This window comes from Brassica rapa, chromosome A10, assembly GCF_000309985.2.
Source record: "Brassica rapa cultivar Chiifu-401-42 chromosome A10, CAAS_Brap_v3.01, whole genome shotgun sequence".
In the NCBI taxonomy this organism is placed as follows: domain Eukaryota; kingdom Viridiplantae; phylum Streptophyta; class Magnoliopsida; order Brassicales; family Brassicaceae; genus Brassica; species Brassica rapa.
In genome coordinates, this window is record NC_024804.2 from 17,035,012 (window position 1) to 17,052,070 (window position 17,059).

Here is a 17,059-nt window from a genome sequence, read left to right on the forward strand (position 1 = left end):
TAAAAAATATTTAACGTTATATGATTGAAAATTCAACAAAGAAATTCCTATGGACAATAATGACCTAGTAACGGGTCAAAGTATGAGATGATATAAAGGCAAAGTTATATGTGTGTGGCCCTTGTCAAACTTCGCATCTCTTTCTGGAAGCAATTAGCTGTACTTTCCTGGAAACCGCTGCCTACTCTCAAAGACCTCTCCATCACTCTTTGGTAGATTCCTCTTCCTTCCTTCTCTCCCTCCCACTATTACTATTATTCTCTTTCTTCCTATAATCTTAGACTTCTACTACTTGTCTCTCTTTCTTTTTTGTCGGTGGATTTGCGTCTCTTCTCTCTGGTCAGTGATTGTATCTCTCATCCTAGTTGACGTCCTCGTTCTCCATCAAGGTTTGTTGATTCTTCATGGTGTTTTGATACTCTGCTAGTTGCGTGAATTAGGGGTTTATGTTTTCATTTTTTGATCTGAAAACTCTATTTGACTTTTATTTATTTAAAAGACAGATCTGCAAGTGTTAGGTGGAGTTAAGCCTGAAACAGGACTATGTCTGGAAACCAACAGGTGTTTTTTTGTTTATCCCAAACTAAACACTAGTACTATTAATGCATTCAATATTTGTAGAAACTCACCATGTTGTTGTTTTCTTATTGCTCTCAGCCTCAGATCAGCCTGCCTACATGGCGGTACAGTGATTTCAATGCTGCTATTCCTATCAAGAAGAGGAAGTACTTCGTGCAGCCGGAAGCACCTTTGGATAATAATCCACTAGCTAACGAGAAAGGTGATACTAGGAGTGCTTTGGATTCATCTGATAAGACTCATGTCAGTCAGAAAATGATTGGCGAGGGATCTAGGATCATCAATATTGGGAAACCAATAACTTCATTGTCTGCTGCGAATTTTCCTGTCGGAAAAAATGCTGAGAGTGTCGGGAACTTAGTTCCTGACCAAATTAGAGTGAAAGTTGAGGAGCCAATTAACTCAAGTCCTTTGGTAGCCTCTGAGGTCCCTTCTAGTTCTGACATAGCTGGCAATTCAATCCATACTTCTCTGGGAAAGCTTCCTTTGGGTGCTGCTGAACACCCTGGTGTACTTGTGACCTCAGATAACACTGTTCATAAGGCCCATAGCATTGTTAGGGAGCCACGTGGCAATGAAGAGTGTCAAACACAAGCATCTGCTGGTACGGGTAATGTTCCCTTGTGGCTAGGTGCTATAACTAAAAACAACGAAGAGCCTACAGCGCTGGATTTGTCGTTAAGCAAGGGAGTTTGTGCTCCTCATGACCCGGATTTTATTAGTTCTGGAATTCACAATGCTGTGAACAGATCAAATTGGGATTTGAATACTACCATGGACGCTTGGGAAGATGGTCTTGATCGCAAGACTAGAGTTAAGACAACTGGTGCGTTCTCAAACAGTAGCAACAACACAGGTTGCCCTGAGATAGAGACATCAACTAATGTTATTGCAAAGTCTGTTTCTGAAGGGGTTAAGTCTCCTACATTGACTTTGACACAGTCTGATCATCAGGTTAAATCCACTTGTTCGCTTAGTCTAGGCCTCGGTGCACATCCTCCTATTGTCAGATCTCCTTCTCTATCAGCCTGTACAAGTACTTCTAGACCAACTGTGATTGCTGGTAATGTGAACTCGGTAAACCTTAGGACTGTGAAGTCAGAAGTCACTGAAGAGAGTGTGCAAGTTGATCCGACCAGGCTATCACAGGATGTTGTTGGTAGATTCAGACAAGAAAACAGTCTCGCATCTGGCAGTTTGAAGCCTGTGGATTCTATATCATCAGTAAAGACTGAGCCAAATAACCTCACTCAATCGGCAGCTTTTAATAGGAAAGATGGAACGTTGAATCATCGCCGTAGACCGTTAATGCAATCAAATGAGATCCTTGATTTACCGACAAGTTTCACGCCAAGTCCGATGGATAAATATATGCCTTCTAGTGGCATCGGCAATGTGCTAATGTCCTCGAATGGATTGACGAGAAATCCTGACTCTACATTACAAGACAATCCAGGCCAGAGCTCTGGTCATGGAGATCATAACCTCAATGCATCAGGTGTGAATGATTCCGTGACTAATGATTGCAAGACCTATGTTTCTCCTGGAACTGATGAACTTCCTAAAAGTGGTGAAGAAAAGAATATTTTATATGGTAAGGAGCTAAGGGAAAAGTTATGCAGTCACGAGTTTGACCACGATTGTGGTAATGATAGAGTGCTAAAGAAGCAAGTTGGAAAAAGAAGTACATACGAGGACGAAGAGAAGGTCCAAAGACCAGTTGCCATGCTGGCAGATGTTCCATTTGACGGTAACAATCAAACTTCTAACCATGTGGAAGAAAAAGAGAGTCAAGCTACACTTCTTGTTAATACAGGTAATGAAAACTATTAAAGAATGCTACATGTTTGAAATTAGTTGACATGGCAAGCACTAATTTGGAAACTAGGAGGCTTACTCCAGATATTCAAAGTGGAATTTTTGATGGTACAGGTTATAGTGAAGGCCGGATAGTTCAGGATGGTGAAAAGTCAACTCATCAAATCATTCACGCTAGTGAAGGAGTGTCAGGTGTGTCTACACTGTCAGGCGGAAACGGTGATAACCCTGAGACATTAGATAACAACAGTCCAGTTTCACACAAGGCAGAGATCTCTACTTTTGACGATGATCCTCCTATGGAGTTGAGTGAAGGTAGTCCGAGACGAATCAGGACACCACTAGATGCTTCAGACAGCTTTGTGGAAAGAGATAGATTGCCTGATTTCTCACTTGGACAGCGGAAATATTCGAGATGGAGGTGATTATTTCTCTTCCCTTTCCTTATCTCTATACTTCCTTAAGATACTTACACTTTGTTTGTTTTTGCTAGTGATGAATCCTGCAGCTTCTCGCGTGAGAGCTACCGTGGCAAAACCATAAGACGCCCAAGGCTAAATTTCATGCCTCACAAAAGGAGATTCTCTGATGATGATACAGAAAGCAATCTCCATGAAAGGGATACAAAAAGTAAAACTCATATCTAACTTTTGTCAAATGTAAGAACAAAGATCATTGTTTCCTAAGTTACTCACTCTCATCTTAATGAATGCAGATTTTGAGTCAAATAGCTATGGAAACACTCGCCGGGGTCGAGGTGGCGGCGCTTTTACATTTAATCCCAATAGAGGGAGACGCCTTGCAGACGACGAAGGAGACACTTTCCCCCACTCCTTCACAAGAAGAAACACTAGCTTCTCATATACTCAAAGAGGACCAACGAACAAAGAGGATGCATCCGAGTTTCACGGGTTTAGAGATGGTGAAAGACAATCCAACAGTACGGAGCCAATGTTTATGAGCCAGTCACGTCCCTATCGAGGTCGGAGTAGTTTTGGTCGAGGAGGACGGACAAATTTTGCAAACAACTCCAAACGAGATTTTCCTGGATATCGTTCACGGTCTCCGGTTAGATCAAGAGACAGATCAGCTGGCCCGTCCTCGTCGTCTTTCAGGAACAGATCACAGGATGATTTCAGTGGGAATACAGACTTTTCTCGTCGGAGGGTAAGCTCGCCTGATTATCCAAGGGAAGGCGGGTTTGTCAGAAGGCACAACTCTCCTCCTTACTCGCATAGACCGTCATATGCTGGAAGGGGGAGAGGTTATGAAAGGGGTGGTAGAGGATATGCACGGGGGAGAGGTTATGGAAGAGATGGTATATCTTTTAGGAAACCGTATGATCGTGTTGTACATAGGAACATGAACAACTTTGATCCTCGAGAGAGGGTTGACTACAGTGATGATTTCTTTGAAGGACAGATTCATTCTGAACGTTTTGGTGGTGATGGTAATGCTGAGAGGAGACAGTTTGGTTATAGACATGATGGTGGTTCCAGCTCTTTTAGACAATCTTTTAACAGTGATGGTTGTGGACCTACTAATGTAGAGGGTGACCCTGGCGTTGCAAGATTTGGACAGAACACTGGTGTTGGAAATAGAGGGGAGCAAGGGGGTTTAGTGGAGACTGATGGGAAAAATAAGAATTCGAGTGAGAATGCATCTGGAAGAAGTAAGAATATGGAATTGGAGGATACTTCAAAGCACAGTGAAATTTGGCAACAGGATGAGGTTGGTGGTGGTGATGGGTTTTAGAAGAAAGATTGTTCTTCTGTTTGCGTGATGAATCTTCTAAGACCAGGAAGATTTTTGAGTATAGTGAATTGGGTGCAAAACGAAAGTTATGTGGTGTACTATGGCTGAGGTCAATTAGTAGCTGATAACTGGTGTACAGCTCTTCTCTTTTGGTGTCATCTAGATTTTGTTGCCTCTCGTACTGTGATTCAGATTTCAATGTTGACCTCTGCGCTGCAGCACTGTCCTGTGAATGGACATAAAACTGAAGGAAGATAATGGTATGGTGTAAATACATGTGGGGATATTTCAGGCTTGTCCACACTCGGTAATCCTCAGCTGGCTTGGGTAGAATGTGACGGATCTAATAGATATGAAGCGAGGAATGACTAGGATGTTAGAAGAGACACTTTCCTCTTGTGGAAATACATTCCAGACAATTTGGCCCCATACACCTTTTTAGACAGGCAAAAAAAATGCAGGTTTTGATGTTCGAGTCTCTCTGCCAAAGCACTACTCGAAGTTGGTCTTGGCAAGACGATAATGACCTCCACTATATGGATAAGCTATGACTGTTTTTGGCTTTAGAACATTCATTTTCATCTGGAATAACACCAGATAATGAATTCTTCTAACATGATGCCATCAGTTCAGCGTTAGGTACGCTCAAGATGATTAATAAGTACACATCTTTGTGGTACTTGAAGCATTAGCTACACCCACCTTGCCTGAAATGCTGAAACAGCCACTGATTATATCTGCTGATAGAACCGGGTTTAAAGGCCATGGGACAACACATACTGGAAACTGCTTGCACCATCTTTTGAACCTGTTGGTTTGGTTAATGGCTCCTGTCCTTTTTTTTTTCTCACTTCATGTGGGTTTGAACTTCAAAGGTAGATCTCACAATAGGGAAAAGAATATTTGTGATTGATGTTGTTGTTTCTCCAGTGTAAGCATGTGAAAGAGTCATGCCATGGAATTTCCGCCTGGTTTAATCAGTAGATGTTGGTATGAGGAGGCTTAGTGTGTTGGGAACTAGGAGAGAGTCCAGCATTCTGATTTGGAAATGTGTCTGAGTTTGTATTTAGTTCTTATTTCTAAGGCAAGTTTATGAAGCTTTTTAGAGGATGATGTGTTTCAGTGATGAGACCATGTCTTAACTTTAACCATGGTTTTAGCAAATCTTTCGGCATACATGTCATATGATTTCTTCATAGAATGTTCAAATGGTGTATTTTGAACAATTTTACCAACAGAATAATAAAAAATATACAACAAAGAATAAAGGAAAGTACAGTACACAAACAAGTAAAACAAAGTTTCGAATCAGTCCATAATATAGAACACAGTTTTGTTCTTACCTTCTCTTGTTCTTGCTGCCCAAAAGCAGAGAAAAGTAGAACAAGATTCGGAAGAAGAACCCACAAGCGACCGTGATCCACAAGCAATTCCATTTGCTGAGATCCGTAACACCTTGCTGCTGCAAAATATCATATCCTGTAGTCAAGCAAGTGGAGCTCGTGATCCTCATGCCAAGCGACTTGCTCATAGTCGACAAAAGCTTAACTTTCATCCCCTGAGGCACAGCCGCGAGAGGTGTGTTGTCAAATATCTGAACTCCCCTGATGAAACACTTTGTGGGGTCACCAAATTCGTTTATGAGAACAGCTTCGTAAGGGTACTTGACTAAGGAGATGTAATGGAACCAGATCCAGTAGGCAGGGATACGATCTCGCGTGATGAAGAAGCCACTGAAAAGCAAGAAGTAGGCTAATATAGCTACCACGATGGTGTAACCAAGCATTACATGCGGGACAACGCCTGATAAGAAAGTTACAAATGAGCTTCCCGCCCAGAAAGCTGCCAAGACTATTAGGAAGTAGAAGAGGAAGCCCATGAGGCCTCCATCTAACCCCACGGCCCAGAACGTAGTTGCTGCGAAAGCCAACGAGAGGATGATTAACGAAGGAAGAGCCACTAGAGAGTGAGACAGCACATAGGAAGATCTTCTGTAAGCGTTGTAAGCGGTTTCTCTCATGAAAATGAAACGTTCTTGGAGGAAAACGGGCAAAGCGTCTGCGCAGGTGTAGAACGTTGTTGACATCGCAAACGCGAAGAATCCGAGACGCTCTTGGACTCCTTTAGGGGAGTTATCAAGCTGCCAAAACATGGTTGCTAAGATGAATCCGGTGACTAGAACAGCTCCTAGTCGTATCCCGAAAAGCTCAGGCTGTCTGCGGTAGTTAGTCATGGAACGTTTGGCTAGAACCAGAAGTTCGACCCAGAACGGGTTCGCAAACGTTGGAATGGTGGAAACGGGGCTCGATCCGGAGCCACTAGTGGCTCCGGATACGAGCTTCCCTTTGGAAATGCTAGCGCTGATGGCTTCTTTTAGAGATAGACCGGTCTGAGTTCTTGGCTCTGCTTTTCTCTGTCTGAACTCTTTATTGAATTCAACTAAACTCCTAGTCCCACCGGCTGATCCTTCCAGCTCTCGGATTAAGTCTAAAGCGAACTCGGTTCGATTCTCGCGTTCAGGAATCGGGTGGCCAAACTCCGCGAAGAAACTCGGTAGCATCGCGGGAGATCCGCTGAATACGGTTTGTCCACGGGATAAAAAGAGTAGCCTATCGAGCAAACGAAGGAGACGGTAGCTAGGCTGGTGAAGAGTCATGATCACCATGCTCCCGCTCTGCGCGATTCGCTTGAGAACCTTAACGACACTGAGAGCGCTCGTCGAGTCAAGTCCCGAGGTCGGCTCGTCTAGGAAAAGCAGAATCGGATCGTGGATGATATCGATCCCGATCGAAACTCTCCGCCTCTCACCTCCCGAGATTCCACGATGACCTTCGTCTCCGATGATCGTCTTCGCTGCGTTTCGAAGTCCTAACTGATCGATCAAAGCTTGTACTCGGAGACTCTTCTTCGATTTCGAGAGGCTTCTCGGGAGACGAAACTCCGCCGCGAACATCAGCGTCTCCTCGACGGTTAGCATCGGGAAGAGGAGATCGTCCTGCATCACGTAAGCCGAGATCGCTTTCTGCATCTTCGAGTTGAGAACTTCGCCGTTGAGCGTCACGTTTCCTTTCAAGCTTCCTTTCGCGATTCGATTCGCTAAGGCATCGATCAGCGTCGATTTACCGGAGCCGCTCGCTCCGAGGACGGCGAGTATCTCGCCGTCTCGAGCCTCTCCGGAGATTCCGTTGAGAAGCGTCTTCGTCTTGGAAGAGAGTGGACTCTCTCCGACGATGGGATCTGCGGAAGGGGCGCGTTTCCAGGTGAACTTGCGGCGGACTTTGACGCTGTAAGTGAGATCGTTGAAGGAGAGATGGAACGGTACGGATTGGTTTGGGGAGGCGAGATTCATATCGACGTGATGCTGATCGTTGAGCTCAACCGTCGTCGTGTCGCCGACGTTCTTCAAGAGCTGAGCAAAGGTTGGAGAAGAAGAGGCGGTTGAGAAGGTGGAGAGATGGTTAGGCTCCGGGGAGAAGAACGGTAACGACATGTTGTCGTCTGTTGCTACCACACGGGACATAGTGTTTGTCTGAAAGCGGGAAAAAATAAACGGCGTCTAAGCTACCGTTAGCAGGAGAGGGAAGAGTTTCTGAGTGATGGATTTTAATTTCTATTTCTATTTATAGATAAAGTTGTCAATGTGGTTGGGCCTTTGCTTTGATTTATAGGATTAGGTTGATGAACAGTTTTTTTTTAAAAGAGAAACTTCAAAGTCACAAATGGTGACGGCTAGTGTAGATGAACCTCCAAACCTAAAATAAAAACAAGTTAGTGTGTAAAACACAAAATGCCACATGTCACCACAGTGTTTTCGTATAGCATTCAAATATATATATATTTTAGGCCAACCTTGCCCAATTTAGGCCACCTTTCTTTCACCCACCTTTCAAGTTTCAAGCTGAGAAGATAAGTTATACAATGTGAAAAGATGATTATCATAAGGATAGTTATAGTAACTTTCTTAACTAGGTAAATTCATTTTCTGGACCTTGGTGAATGAATTCACCGTTCCTTCACCAACCTTTAAGCTAAGAAGATAAATTATACAACCTTCATCCTTCACTTTAACCAGGCGAATTCATTTTTCGAATGTGGTGGAAAAGACCGGGCCCGGCTTTGAGGGTGTGTCCATGGAACAAATGTACAGGGCCCAACATTGGTTTTACTAATTTTCTTTAGAATTTAGGACCCTAAATTTTTAAAACCATTATAAAATAGGACTCAATAATTTTAATGATTTTATTTTATTAAATAACATTTGTGAAACAATTTAGAGTAGCACTGGGCCCTCAATCCCCATGAGACGGGCCTGGAAAAGACGACATATACGTTTTGATTAACATAACTGAAACACTATAAGAAAACAGCGGTATTCTGACGAAAATTCCGACGGAAAATGAAATTATCGGAATATCCCAAGGAATTTCCGAGGAAACACAAAATTTAGTTTCCTCGGAATTTCCTCGGAATATACCGACGGAATTCCGAGGAAATATCATTCTGTCGGAATATTCTTATGAAATACCGAGGAAAATTGTATTCCTCGGAAAAAACCGATGAATTCCGAGAAAATATTATAGACGTTAGAGAGCCGTTGGGGGATTTTAAAAATTCCGAGGAAATTCCGACGAACTAGCCGTTGGCATCGGAATTCCGTCGGAATTTCCTCGGTCTGTCGGCAGGATTTCAACTTTAAATACAAGCACCCTTCTTCCTCTTCATTCACTCCATATCTTCATCCTCCCTTTCACTCTCTTTACACACGAATTTGATTCATAAAAAAATATGTCTTCTTCAAATTATTTTTGTTCTTGGATCGATCGACCTCATTTGGATCCGAACACGAGATTGCTTACGGAAGAATACCAACGAGGTATAACCGAATTCATGAGGAAGTCCTCCCTCGGTATATTCCGAAGACTTTTCCGACGAACTGGTTGTCTTCGGAGTTTTCTCGGAATTCCGTCGGAAATTTCCGAAGGATTTCCGAAGAGTAATGAATTTCCGAAGAATTTTTTTCGAGGAATTGTTTCGTCAGTATGTCGTCGGAATACTGTTATTCCGACGATATACCGACGATTTTTTCCCTCAGTATGCCGCTGTTTTTTTGTAGTGAAAAGATAAAAAAAAAAATAAACGTGAAATAGACATTGTCAGGGCTACAAATTAAGAAATAACAATTGTACTAACTGTTAAGAAGATGATACTGACTCTCTACACGAATAAGAAGCTCCTTTAACCTTAGGCTCGTCACAAGTATTATCATCTAAAGCCATCATCCAAACGGTTTTGCTATACACAAATCTCATCATAGCTCCTCCGATACCAAACCACCCATATATGACTGACTAGTCAAGCTGATTCGAAGATTGCTGACATGTTCAACTTGAAGCTTCTGAAACTGTTTCCAGGCTCAGTGTCTCGGGGACGGTTGACTTCGGGCTTTTTATTGTATCTTTCCGTTGCTGTCCCGTTTCCTCCACCACTACTAGTCTTCGCGTTCCACACGCAGAGTGCTGTACAAAAGCCTATGAAGTGAGATCTCTGCCACACAAACAATCTCTTCTATGGATGCTAATTGAAAATATCAAACCTCTAAGCGGCTTATCACGTCTACGTGGTCGAGGAGCCGGATGCTTTGATATCCATGACTTCAACGACCTGCATATGTTTGTAAATCTCTAATGCTATGCACCAATAATAGCTATGTGGACAAAATAAAAAGGCACAACTACTCACGCAAGAAAAGGTGCCACCATATACAACTTGAGACCAGCAACTCCATGAGTTATCACCTCATTACTTGCTGGCTGAAGATGATCAAGCGGATGCCATGCAATTTCCTACAATTATTCCACAACAACTGAGCGTAAGTAAGAGACTCATCCATCATATTTACATACGTAGACAAAACCACACCCTACATCACATACACTGATTCCCTTCTTTGTTAGTGGTGCAAAAGATGTATCATCTGCCACCCCAGCAACTACGTAAAGCCGCACTCTTTGCTGTCTGAATGTAAACTCAATATATTCTTCTTTCTTGAGCAGCTTTGAGACATCAAATCCAGTTTCTTCTAAGACCTGTGTTTTAGCATAGAAGAGCAGTTAGAGAAAACAGCCAAAGAAAGTGTGACAAGACAAAACATTCAGTTTTTCATAGTTAACACATGACCCAAGTTTAAATAAACAATCAACAGGACAATTCAATCTAAACTGCCACAAGTAGAATAGCAGTAGAGAGCTACAAGAAACGCTTTTGGAGCATGTGTCAGCAACATCAAGTACGAGAAATACTTAAGGAGCATGTGTAATGATCAAGTTATTATATTTGTATGAAAAATGAGAAACCCTGTACCAATACAGACTCCTCTAATTTCACCTCCATCATCTATACTTAAAAAAAGAAAGAGTATGCGCACATAAGGCAGACATCTCTGTAAATGTCAACAGCCGACAAAGTAGAATCATAAGATACAATGACTCAAGAAGCTCTTATTCTAATTAAAAAGTATTCATTTTCAAGATGCAATTATGATAAATGAGTGCTTGCTATCAAGTATCAAGCTACTACAAGGGTCAAGGGAACAAAATAAATGAATCACGCTAAAGACAAGAAGCAGTAAAATCAATACTAACCTCACGTATAGCACAGGCATAGTCTTCTTCATCCTTACTCTTCTCCCCGCGGGGAAAGCTCCAGCTAGATCCTTTCCATCCCTTCACCAACAAGCACTGAAATTTCCAAAAAAAGAACGAGAGAGAGGGAGAAATGCATGAACTAATGTAAACTGATGATGACAAGAAAATATCCAAAAACTGTAAAGATCACAAGGGTGGTCTAACCCGTTCATATGTTTCATCAAGAATAATAGCTCCAGTGACGGGAACTCGACACTTGTAAGAAGTAAAGTCTTTGAAAATATCATCAACGTTAGAGACATAAGGTCTCAAAACATCACAGCTGTTGAATACTAAGCTCATGTTAAGGCAAAAAGATCCACAGAGAACAAATTTAAACACACTAATCAGCTTATACTGAAACTGAGATTAAAGGATACGGAGCGAAGTAAACTCCTTCAAAGACAGAGACTTTAACGTTGGATCATTCTCCACAGCATTGTCTTCGTAGTACCGGTAGGCATACTCCACCAGAAACAGAATCCTCTCGAACGACTGTTGATCTTCTTCAGGGACATTCAACACAAATCGACTGAAACAAAAAAAAAACACAATCCACAAAAACATCAGTACCGAACACATCACTTCACTTTCTATTAGAAAAAAAAAAGGAATAAACCTGCAAAGATCGTCAAGGAGTTCCTTTGAGGGGAGGCAGTTTCCGACGTTCTTCGATGAACTTGATGATCGATGGAGACCCGACATTGTTCTTCCCTTTGTTTGGGAACTAGTGGTTACAACCCTAATACTGGACGAGAAGGAGTGTTGTCTCTCTCGGAGAAGAGGAGAGAAGCTGATATGGAAACGTGGGACCTGAGAGCATGAGCATCAGTGAACCCCGAAGCCCTTCTTAATTTTTTATTATTAAAGTTTTTCTTTTTTTCATTTTGATTTTTTTTTTTAAAAAAAAAAAAAAAAAAAAATTGACCAATCGCGGGCCGCCACGTGTCGTGGGGCCCGCGCTACAGTGATGAACTTTAGGATAGAAGGTATCATGGAGAAGAGGTGAGAAGGGGTGAGTTCCTCACTTTTGCTTTTTTTAATATTTTTTTTTTCTCGTAAAACGTGTGAACCTCTCTCTTGAACCTCTAATGCTCTTGCTCTTATCTCTCTCATGCATTAACTAGCCCGTGAGTTAGGTTTTTCGGTTCGGTTCGGTTCCGGTTCGGTTCTAAAGTATAGAAACCATTCGGTTATCTATGAAAATCGGTTCGGGTTTGTTTTTTTGGTTGTAGAAATATAGAAACCGTTCGATTATTTTGAACATCGATTCGGTTTCGGGTTTGGATTTTTCGCTTCGGTTCCGGTTCGATTTTCGGTTCTCAGTTTTTATACCCAGGATTAACTATCCTAGATCCGACCCGAGTGTTTATTGGATACATTAATGGATATCCGAGAGAAAAAGGTTAAAAATAATTAAATATTAGATACATTGACCGAGCTGGCTTCTCATTTCATTTCGGTGATTTTAGTCTCTGTGAAATTGATTTTGTCTTCAGATTTGTTCCGTCAGTTAGAGAAGCGAGACCATGTCGTGGCTGCGAACGGCTGTTAACAAGGCGGTGGAGGTTGGTAACCGCAAAAACATCACACGAACCGTCAAGAACTACGCTGACTCCGTCGTTCAGCAGGCTGGCCAAGCCGTCGCTGAAGGAGCCAAATTGTTTCAAGACCGCATTGTAATTTTTTTTTTTTTTTAATTTGGTTTCCCTTTGCGATTAGGTCAAAGTTTTGATTTTGCTATTAAGGAACTTTGCATGAATTAATAATCTGGAGTCTGTGGCTGTTTGTTTGAAGCGTGTTGGGGCGTATAAGAGTGTTAATCAGACGATTCAGAGATTGGAGGAAGCTGCGGTCTCGTTCAGGGGTCATGAAAGAGCGTTGCTTATTACCAGATGGTTATCTGTGCTTAAGGAGATCCATAAAGCTATTGGAACTTCTTCCGTTAAGGATAAAGATGTGACTTCTGAGGAACAATTTGCTTCTGATGAAGCTAAGAGGCGTGAATGGGTATTGCTGTTTTTTCCCCCCTTTTTTGCATAAGTTTGGAAAAAAATATATCAAAAATTTACCTAAATATCAAATACTCTAGTTAAGTAGAGATGATTGTGATCCTAAGTGGTGTTTGGTTAAGAATGTTATATGTTCCCCCACCTTATTTTTTAAAAGAGGAAATTTATAAAGATATCATCATCTCATCCTGCATTTCAATATCTCAAAAATATTACTTTAAGTAGGTTTGGTTAAAGGGTTTGATTAAAACTGACTTTCTTCCTACAGTATTCTGCTTCTGGTTTCATGTGCTGTAGATATGAACTTTTTCCAAAACATTTTTTCAGAAGATCCCTTTCCATGTGTAGGTTTTGTACTACGATCCAGATATAGGAGGTCAGCCACTAAACTTCCGTGATGTTTTTCTGCAAAGTCAAGCTCTGGAGGGCATCGTTCTGTCCATGGTATTCTTTTGCAACCTAATTTGATCCTTTGGTGGCTACCTGTAAAGTGAAAAAACAAACAGTCTCTCCATTTTCTAAAAATTCAAGAGTTTGGAACGTGAAATGCTTGAGATACATCATTGTTGATTCGATTTCTCAGTGTTATTCGAGATAATTGAAATGGAAAGACAATATGTAGCTTGGGTGAAGATAAAGTAAATAACTAGTCTAACCATTTTAGGTAGACTATTATATGTTGTGAGAGCCGTCATTTATCTTGTTCTCGAAATGTTTTGCATATTGTACTATACCTCTATTTTTGGAGAATTGTTAACTCTATGTTTGACTGTTCAATTATAGATTATGGAGCCACCACATGATGAGGAAGTTACTCTACTCCTGGAGATGTTCAGGTGAGTAGGCTGGTATTCCATTCCAAATTACATTTCAAAAATTTGGCTTCAAACTAAAGCGTTTACTTATAGAGCTTAACATTGTTTTCAGGCTTTGTCTGAATGGAGGAAAGGAAGTTCATGATGCCATAGTCAGCAGTATGCAGGATCTTGCTACAGTCTTTTCGAGTTACAAAGATGAAGTACTGGTAAGCGCTTGAGCAATACAACTCAGCATTTATGTGAGTGTATGGGCTTTTGGTTCTCCTCCTAACTTGCTTACTCGTCAATGTTGTGTGGGTTGCTCTTGTTCAGGTTAAGCAGGACGAATTAATTCAATTTGCCCAAAATGCTATCACAGGATTGAAGATTAATGCTGAAATGCTGAGGTGGTTAAATGAAGATATCCATGTGCCTTTTACTCTCGTTTCTGTCTATGAATGAATAACTGAGTCATAGAGTCCTGTTCATCTTGCATCACTGTTGATTGAGTCTATGTTTTCAGAATTGATGCTGAAGCTTCTGATCTTAGAAAAAAACTCGAAAAGATGAACGCTTCTCGATTTCCACAAGAGAGTGATGACAAGGAAGTTAAAGAGGCTCCGTTAACAATAGAGGTACGCGTACAATATCTCCAAACCCTATTTTCTCTCCCTAAGCTTATTTGGGTAGCTCCGTATGATAGACTCTCTCCTTTTGCAGGCTCTTAAAGAAACACTTGCAAAGATTCGTATTTGCTCCAGATTAGAAGGGCTTTTAATTAGAAAGAGGCAACTAAGCAACGGTGATTCACCTGATATACATGCTCAAAAAGTAAGCTTGTGGGCTTTATTATACGGCTATTCACAATCATACTCACCATACAAGTTGATTGGTAGATCTTGTCCTACTTGCTAATATGGAGTATTAAGAATTTCCTTATTCCATGACAGCATTTACATTTCATGACTTCTGGATGTTAGGGAGAGAGAATGTTAATCATGGAAAATAATGCATAATTTGTCTTTGAACCAGGTCGACAAGCTCAAGGTATTATTGGAATCTTTAGCAAATTCGATTTCCAAAGCCGAGAAACGAATATCCGAAAACAGGTAAAGCTTATCATCAACTCCAATTAGTTTCCTTATTTCTGAAGGTGGTACTTTTCTGTTCAATTACGGTATTGGTAATATATGCATATCAAATTTAAACTATGGGACTATCAAGACACTATTGATTTTCATCAAAGCCGGTCTTGTTGTATTTGTATGCCTTAATCCGTTGAAGGAAAAACACCACTGATTGATATAAATTGTCCAATTGTCTTTTCTCAGACTTCAGAAAGAAGAGGCACTCAAAGCTCGCGTGGTGAAAGCAGATGAAACCGGTGAAAAGGAAAAGGTTTTGTTTCTCCACTTTTATTTGTTATTTTGGTATGCAAGAGGGAAAAAACCACTTATGGTGGCAGCATTATTCGGTATGTTCATCAGCTGACAGTATTGAGTTTATCTCCTATTAATTATTATGTACAGGAACTGAGTGCGGAGATTGCACAGCTTGAGAAACAAAGAGATGAGTTGGAAGCTGAACTGAAGAAGGTAATTTGAATCTGCTTTGTCTATATAAAACCAATTTGTGAGTCACTTTTATTTCATTTGAGCATTATGATTATTGTGGTAAAGAAGGTGTGTCAATGAATATTCTCTCATGTAGGTTAATATAACATTAGCTGCTGCTCAAGCTCGGTTCCGTAATGCAACAGAGGAGAGGGATCAATTCGGTGAAGCCAACAATCAGATAATCGCTCACCTGAAAACAAAGGTGGCGTTTTCTTCTAGATATGAGTAGCTCTCTCGTGATTAATAATTTTCACGTGAAATAGTTTGATTATGCATGCAGGAGGATGACCTGTCCAAATCAGTTGTAGCTTGTAAGAAAGAGTCAGAAGTTATCAAGACTTGGATTAATTTTCTCGAGGATACATGGCTTCTTCAATGCTCGTATACCGAAACTAAGGATAAGCAGACTTTGTATTTCTATCAAACTCTCAGCTGTTTCTCGCAATATATGTTACTTTTTTTAGCCGACCACAATGAATAATAATAGCGGATGCATGTCTTAGGGACGAATTGGAGAAGCACGAGGATTACTTCACGGATGTGGCTTTTAATATACTCTCAACGTACAAGGTAACCTTCTGTACATTGTAGAAACTTAGAACTTAATTAATAAATGACAGTGCTAAATCAACACTTCATGTTGTACAGAAGGAAGTGACACCTTTAGTACGCCGTATAGAAAACTATGTGGAAAATCTGAAGAATCTTGGTCCTGGGTAAATGCCTCTTGTTGAAATTAGATTGCTCTTGTTATTGTTCTTAGCAGTAGTGGTGACAGTTTTTGAATGCGGTGGTGACAGGTTAGAGAAGCCACCAAATGCAGATCAGGGGGACTCTCAGGTTGCAAACCCGAGGAAGAGTCTGGAGCAGGAGTATCTAGACTATGAGACTAAGGTGAGATTTGCTACCTTGTTTTTTTCCTCTCTAATTTTCTCTTTTCACTAATATAGTTTTATCGAAAAAAAATTTAGATCATTGCGACCTTCAGCATTGTGGATAACATGAAAGAGCATTTCCAAGTCCTCCAAAGCAAACTGGAAAAGTGAGTGGAACATTACATCTTAACTATATTATTATTATTATCAAGTTCTGAACTCGTGCAATTATAACCAGGAAGGACGACCGGCGAGTGAAAGAGCTATTCGATGACATGGAGAAACTGAGGCAGGAGTTTGAAGCAATAGCGAGGCCAACGTTAGAGATAGAGACTCCATCTCCTAAAAGCGTTGCTTCATCACCCAAAGCCCCTAAGCCCAGCAGTAGTAGCATGGATGCTCCACTCGAATCTACACTTACTGTGACACAAAAGCCAGAGGTGAGCGAGACAGCACCGACTACTACTACTACTCCTACTGGTTCGAGTCAAGAGTTTAACCATGAAGCAGAGCTAGCGGAGCTTGAATCTGAATTTGGTAAAGTGGCTCGTGATTACACTGCAGATGAGGTTGATGGATGGGAATTCGATGAACTAGAGAAAGAACTGCAGTAGTAGTTGTAGTAGTACCTCAGCAACTCAGAATAATAATGATCATCACATGCATGCTCTCATACAGTTATTTGTTTTTATCTTTTACCTTGGACATAACTCTCAAAAGTTGCTTTTGCTGATCTTTATGGTAATTTATGGAAACAGCTTGTTGTATGTCTACTTGGAACAAATGAAAGCGCTTAAACGTGAACCTTTTATACTGGTTAACAAAATCTAGCATCTTCAATAGTATTATTCTACATCATTTTACTAATCAGACCCAAATATATTCTTCTTTTTTAAAGCAAAGACGTGGAGATTAGTCAAGGTT

At 40.9% G+C, this 17,059-nt stretch overlaps 4 protein-coding genes across 6 annotated transcripts; 2 read left to right on the top strand and 2 right to left on the bottom strand.

Annotated features, from left to right (window-relative positions):
- The first annotated feature begins 121 nt into the window (after window positions 1–121).
- Window positions 122–5,274, top strand: LOC103846559. 3 transcript variants are annotated; one of them, XM_009123501.3, is made up of 7 exons: window positions 122–212; window positions 345–389; window positions 500–561; window positions 658–2,395; window positions 2,512–2,818; window positions 2,891–3,027; window positions 3,113–5,274. In XM_009123501.3, the coding sequence occupies exons 3-7, from the start codon at window positions 544–546 to the stop codon at window positions 4,150–4,152; spliced, it is 3,240 nt and encodes a 1,079-aa protein (XP_009121749.1). In that variant the 5' UTR covers window positions 122–212; window positions 345–389; window positions 500–543; the 3' UTR covers window positions 4,153–5,274. The 3 variants fall into 3 exon arrangements, with proteins under 3 accessions (XP_009121749.1, XP_009121751.1, XP_009121748.1); XM_009123503.3 differs by having other exon boundaries at window positions 128–212; window positions 504–561; XM_009123500.3 differs by having other exon boundaries at window positions 150–389; window positions 504–561.
- Window positions 5,275–5,326: 52 nt separating this feature from the next.
- Window positions 5,327–8,837, bottom strand: LOC103846560 (ABC transporter G family member 6). Its single transcript, XM_009123504.3, has one exon. It carries the CDS (start codon window positions 7,670–7,672, stop codon window positions 5,492–5,494), a length of 2,181 nt encoding a protein of 726 aa, XP_009121752.1. The 5' UTR covers window positions 7,673–8,837; the 3' UTR covers window positions 5,327–5,491.
- A 430-nt stretch (window positions 8,838–9,267) lies between these two features.
- LOC103846561 (mRNA-decapping enzyme subunit 2) lies at window positions 9,268–12,012 on the bottom strand. Its single transcript, XM_009123505.3, has 8 exons — window positions 11,455–12,012; window positions 11,216–11,367; window positions 11,001–11,128; window positions 10,794–10,889; window positions 10,086–10,238; window positions 9,892–9,995; window positions 9,746–9,813; window positions 9,268–9,668 (listed from the first exon to the last, which is right to left on the bottom strand). The coding sequence occupies exons 1-8, from the start codon at window positions 11,538–11,540 to the stop codon at window positions 9,505–9,507; spliced, it is 951 nt and encodes a 316-aa protein (XP_009121753.1). The 5' UTR covers window positions 11,541–12,012; the 3' UTR covers window positions 9,268–9,504.
- A 240-nt stretch (window positions 12,013–12,252) lies between these two features.
- LOC103846562 (myosin-11) lies at window positions 12,253–16,961 on the top strand. The gene is made up of 18 exons (XM_009123506.3): window positions 12,253–12,514; window positions 12,633–12,845; window positions 13,196–13,291; window positions 13,631–13,683; window positions 13,775–13,871; window positions 13,978–14,051; window positions 14,168–14,279; window positions 14,365–14,475; window positions 14,677–14,753; window positions 14,976–15,042; window positions 15,174–15,239; window positions 15,355–15,462; window positions 15,541–15,671; window positions 15,764–15,830; window positions 15,909–15,976; window positions 16,061–16,154; window positions 16,232–16,302; window positions 16,374–16,961. Exons 1-18 carry the CDS (start codon window positions 12,365–12,367, stop codon window positions 16,747–16,749), a joined length of 2,031 nt encoding a protein of 676 aa, XP_009121754.1. The 5' UTR covers window positions 12,253–12,364; the 3' UTR covers window positions 16,750–16,961.
- The last annotated feature ends 98 nt before the right edge of the window (window positions 16,962–17,059 follow it).

Excerpts from the sequence above, each read along its gene's own strand:
- LOC103846559 (XM_009123501.3), top strand. Across the intron at positions 2,819-2,890 it reads CGGAAATATTCGAGATGGAG|TGATGAATCCTGCAGCTTCT; the intron begins GTGATTATTTCT and ends TGTTTTTGCTAG. Across the intron at positions 3,028-3,112 it reads CCATGAAAGGGATACAAAAA|ATTTTGAGTCAAATAGCTAT; the intron begins GTAAAACTCATA and ends TAATGAATGCAG.
- LOC103846560 (XM_009123504.3), bottom strand. The coding sequence starts at position 7,672 with ATGTCCCGTGTGGTAGCAACAGACGACAACATGTCGTTACCGTTCTTC.
- LOC103846561 (XM_009123505.3), bottom strand. The coding sequence starts at position 11,540 with ATGTCGGGTCTCCATCGATCATCAAGTTCATCGAAGAACGTCGGAAAC. Across the intron at positions 10,239-10,793 it reads ATGCCTGTGCTATACGTGAG|GTCTTAGAAGAAACTGGATT; the intron begins GTTAGTATTGAT and ends GCTAAAACACAG. Across the intron at positions 9,996-10,085 it reads TAACAAAGAAGGGAATCAGT|GAAATTGCATGGCATCCGCT; the intron begins GTATGTGATGTA and ends GAATAATTGTAG.
- LOC103846562 (XM_009123506.3), top strand. The coding sequence starts at position 12,365 with ATGTCGTGGCTGCGAACGGCTGTTAACAAGGCGGTGGAGGTTGGTAAC. Across the intron at positions 13,292-13,630 it reads AGGGCATCGTTCTGTCCATG|ATTATGGAGCCACCACATGA; the intron begins GTATTCTTTTGC and ends GTTCAATTATAG. Across the intron at positions 15,240-15,354 it reads TGGAAGCTGAACTGAAGAAG|GTTAATATAACATTAGCTGC; the intron begins GTAATTTGAATC and ends TCTCTCATGTAG.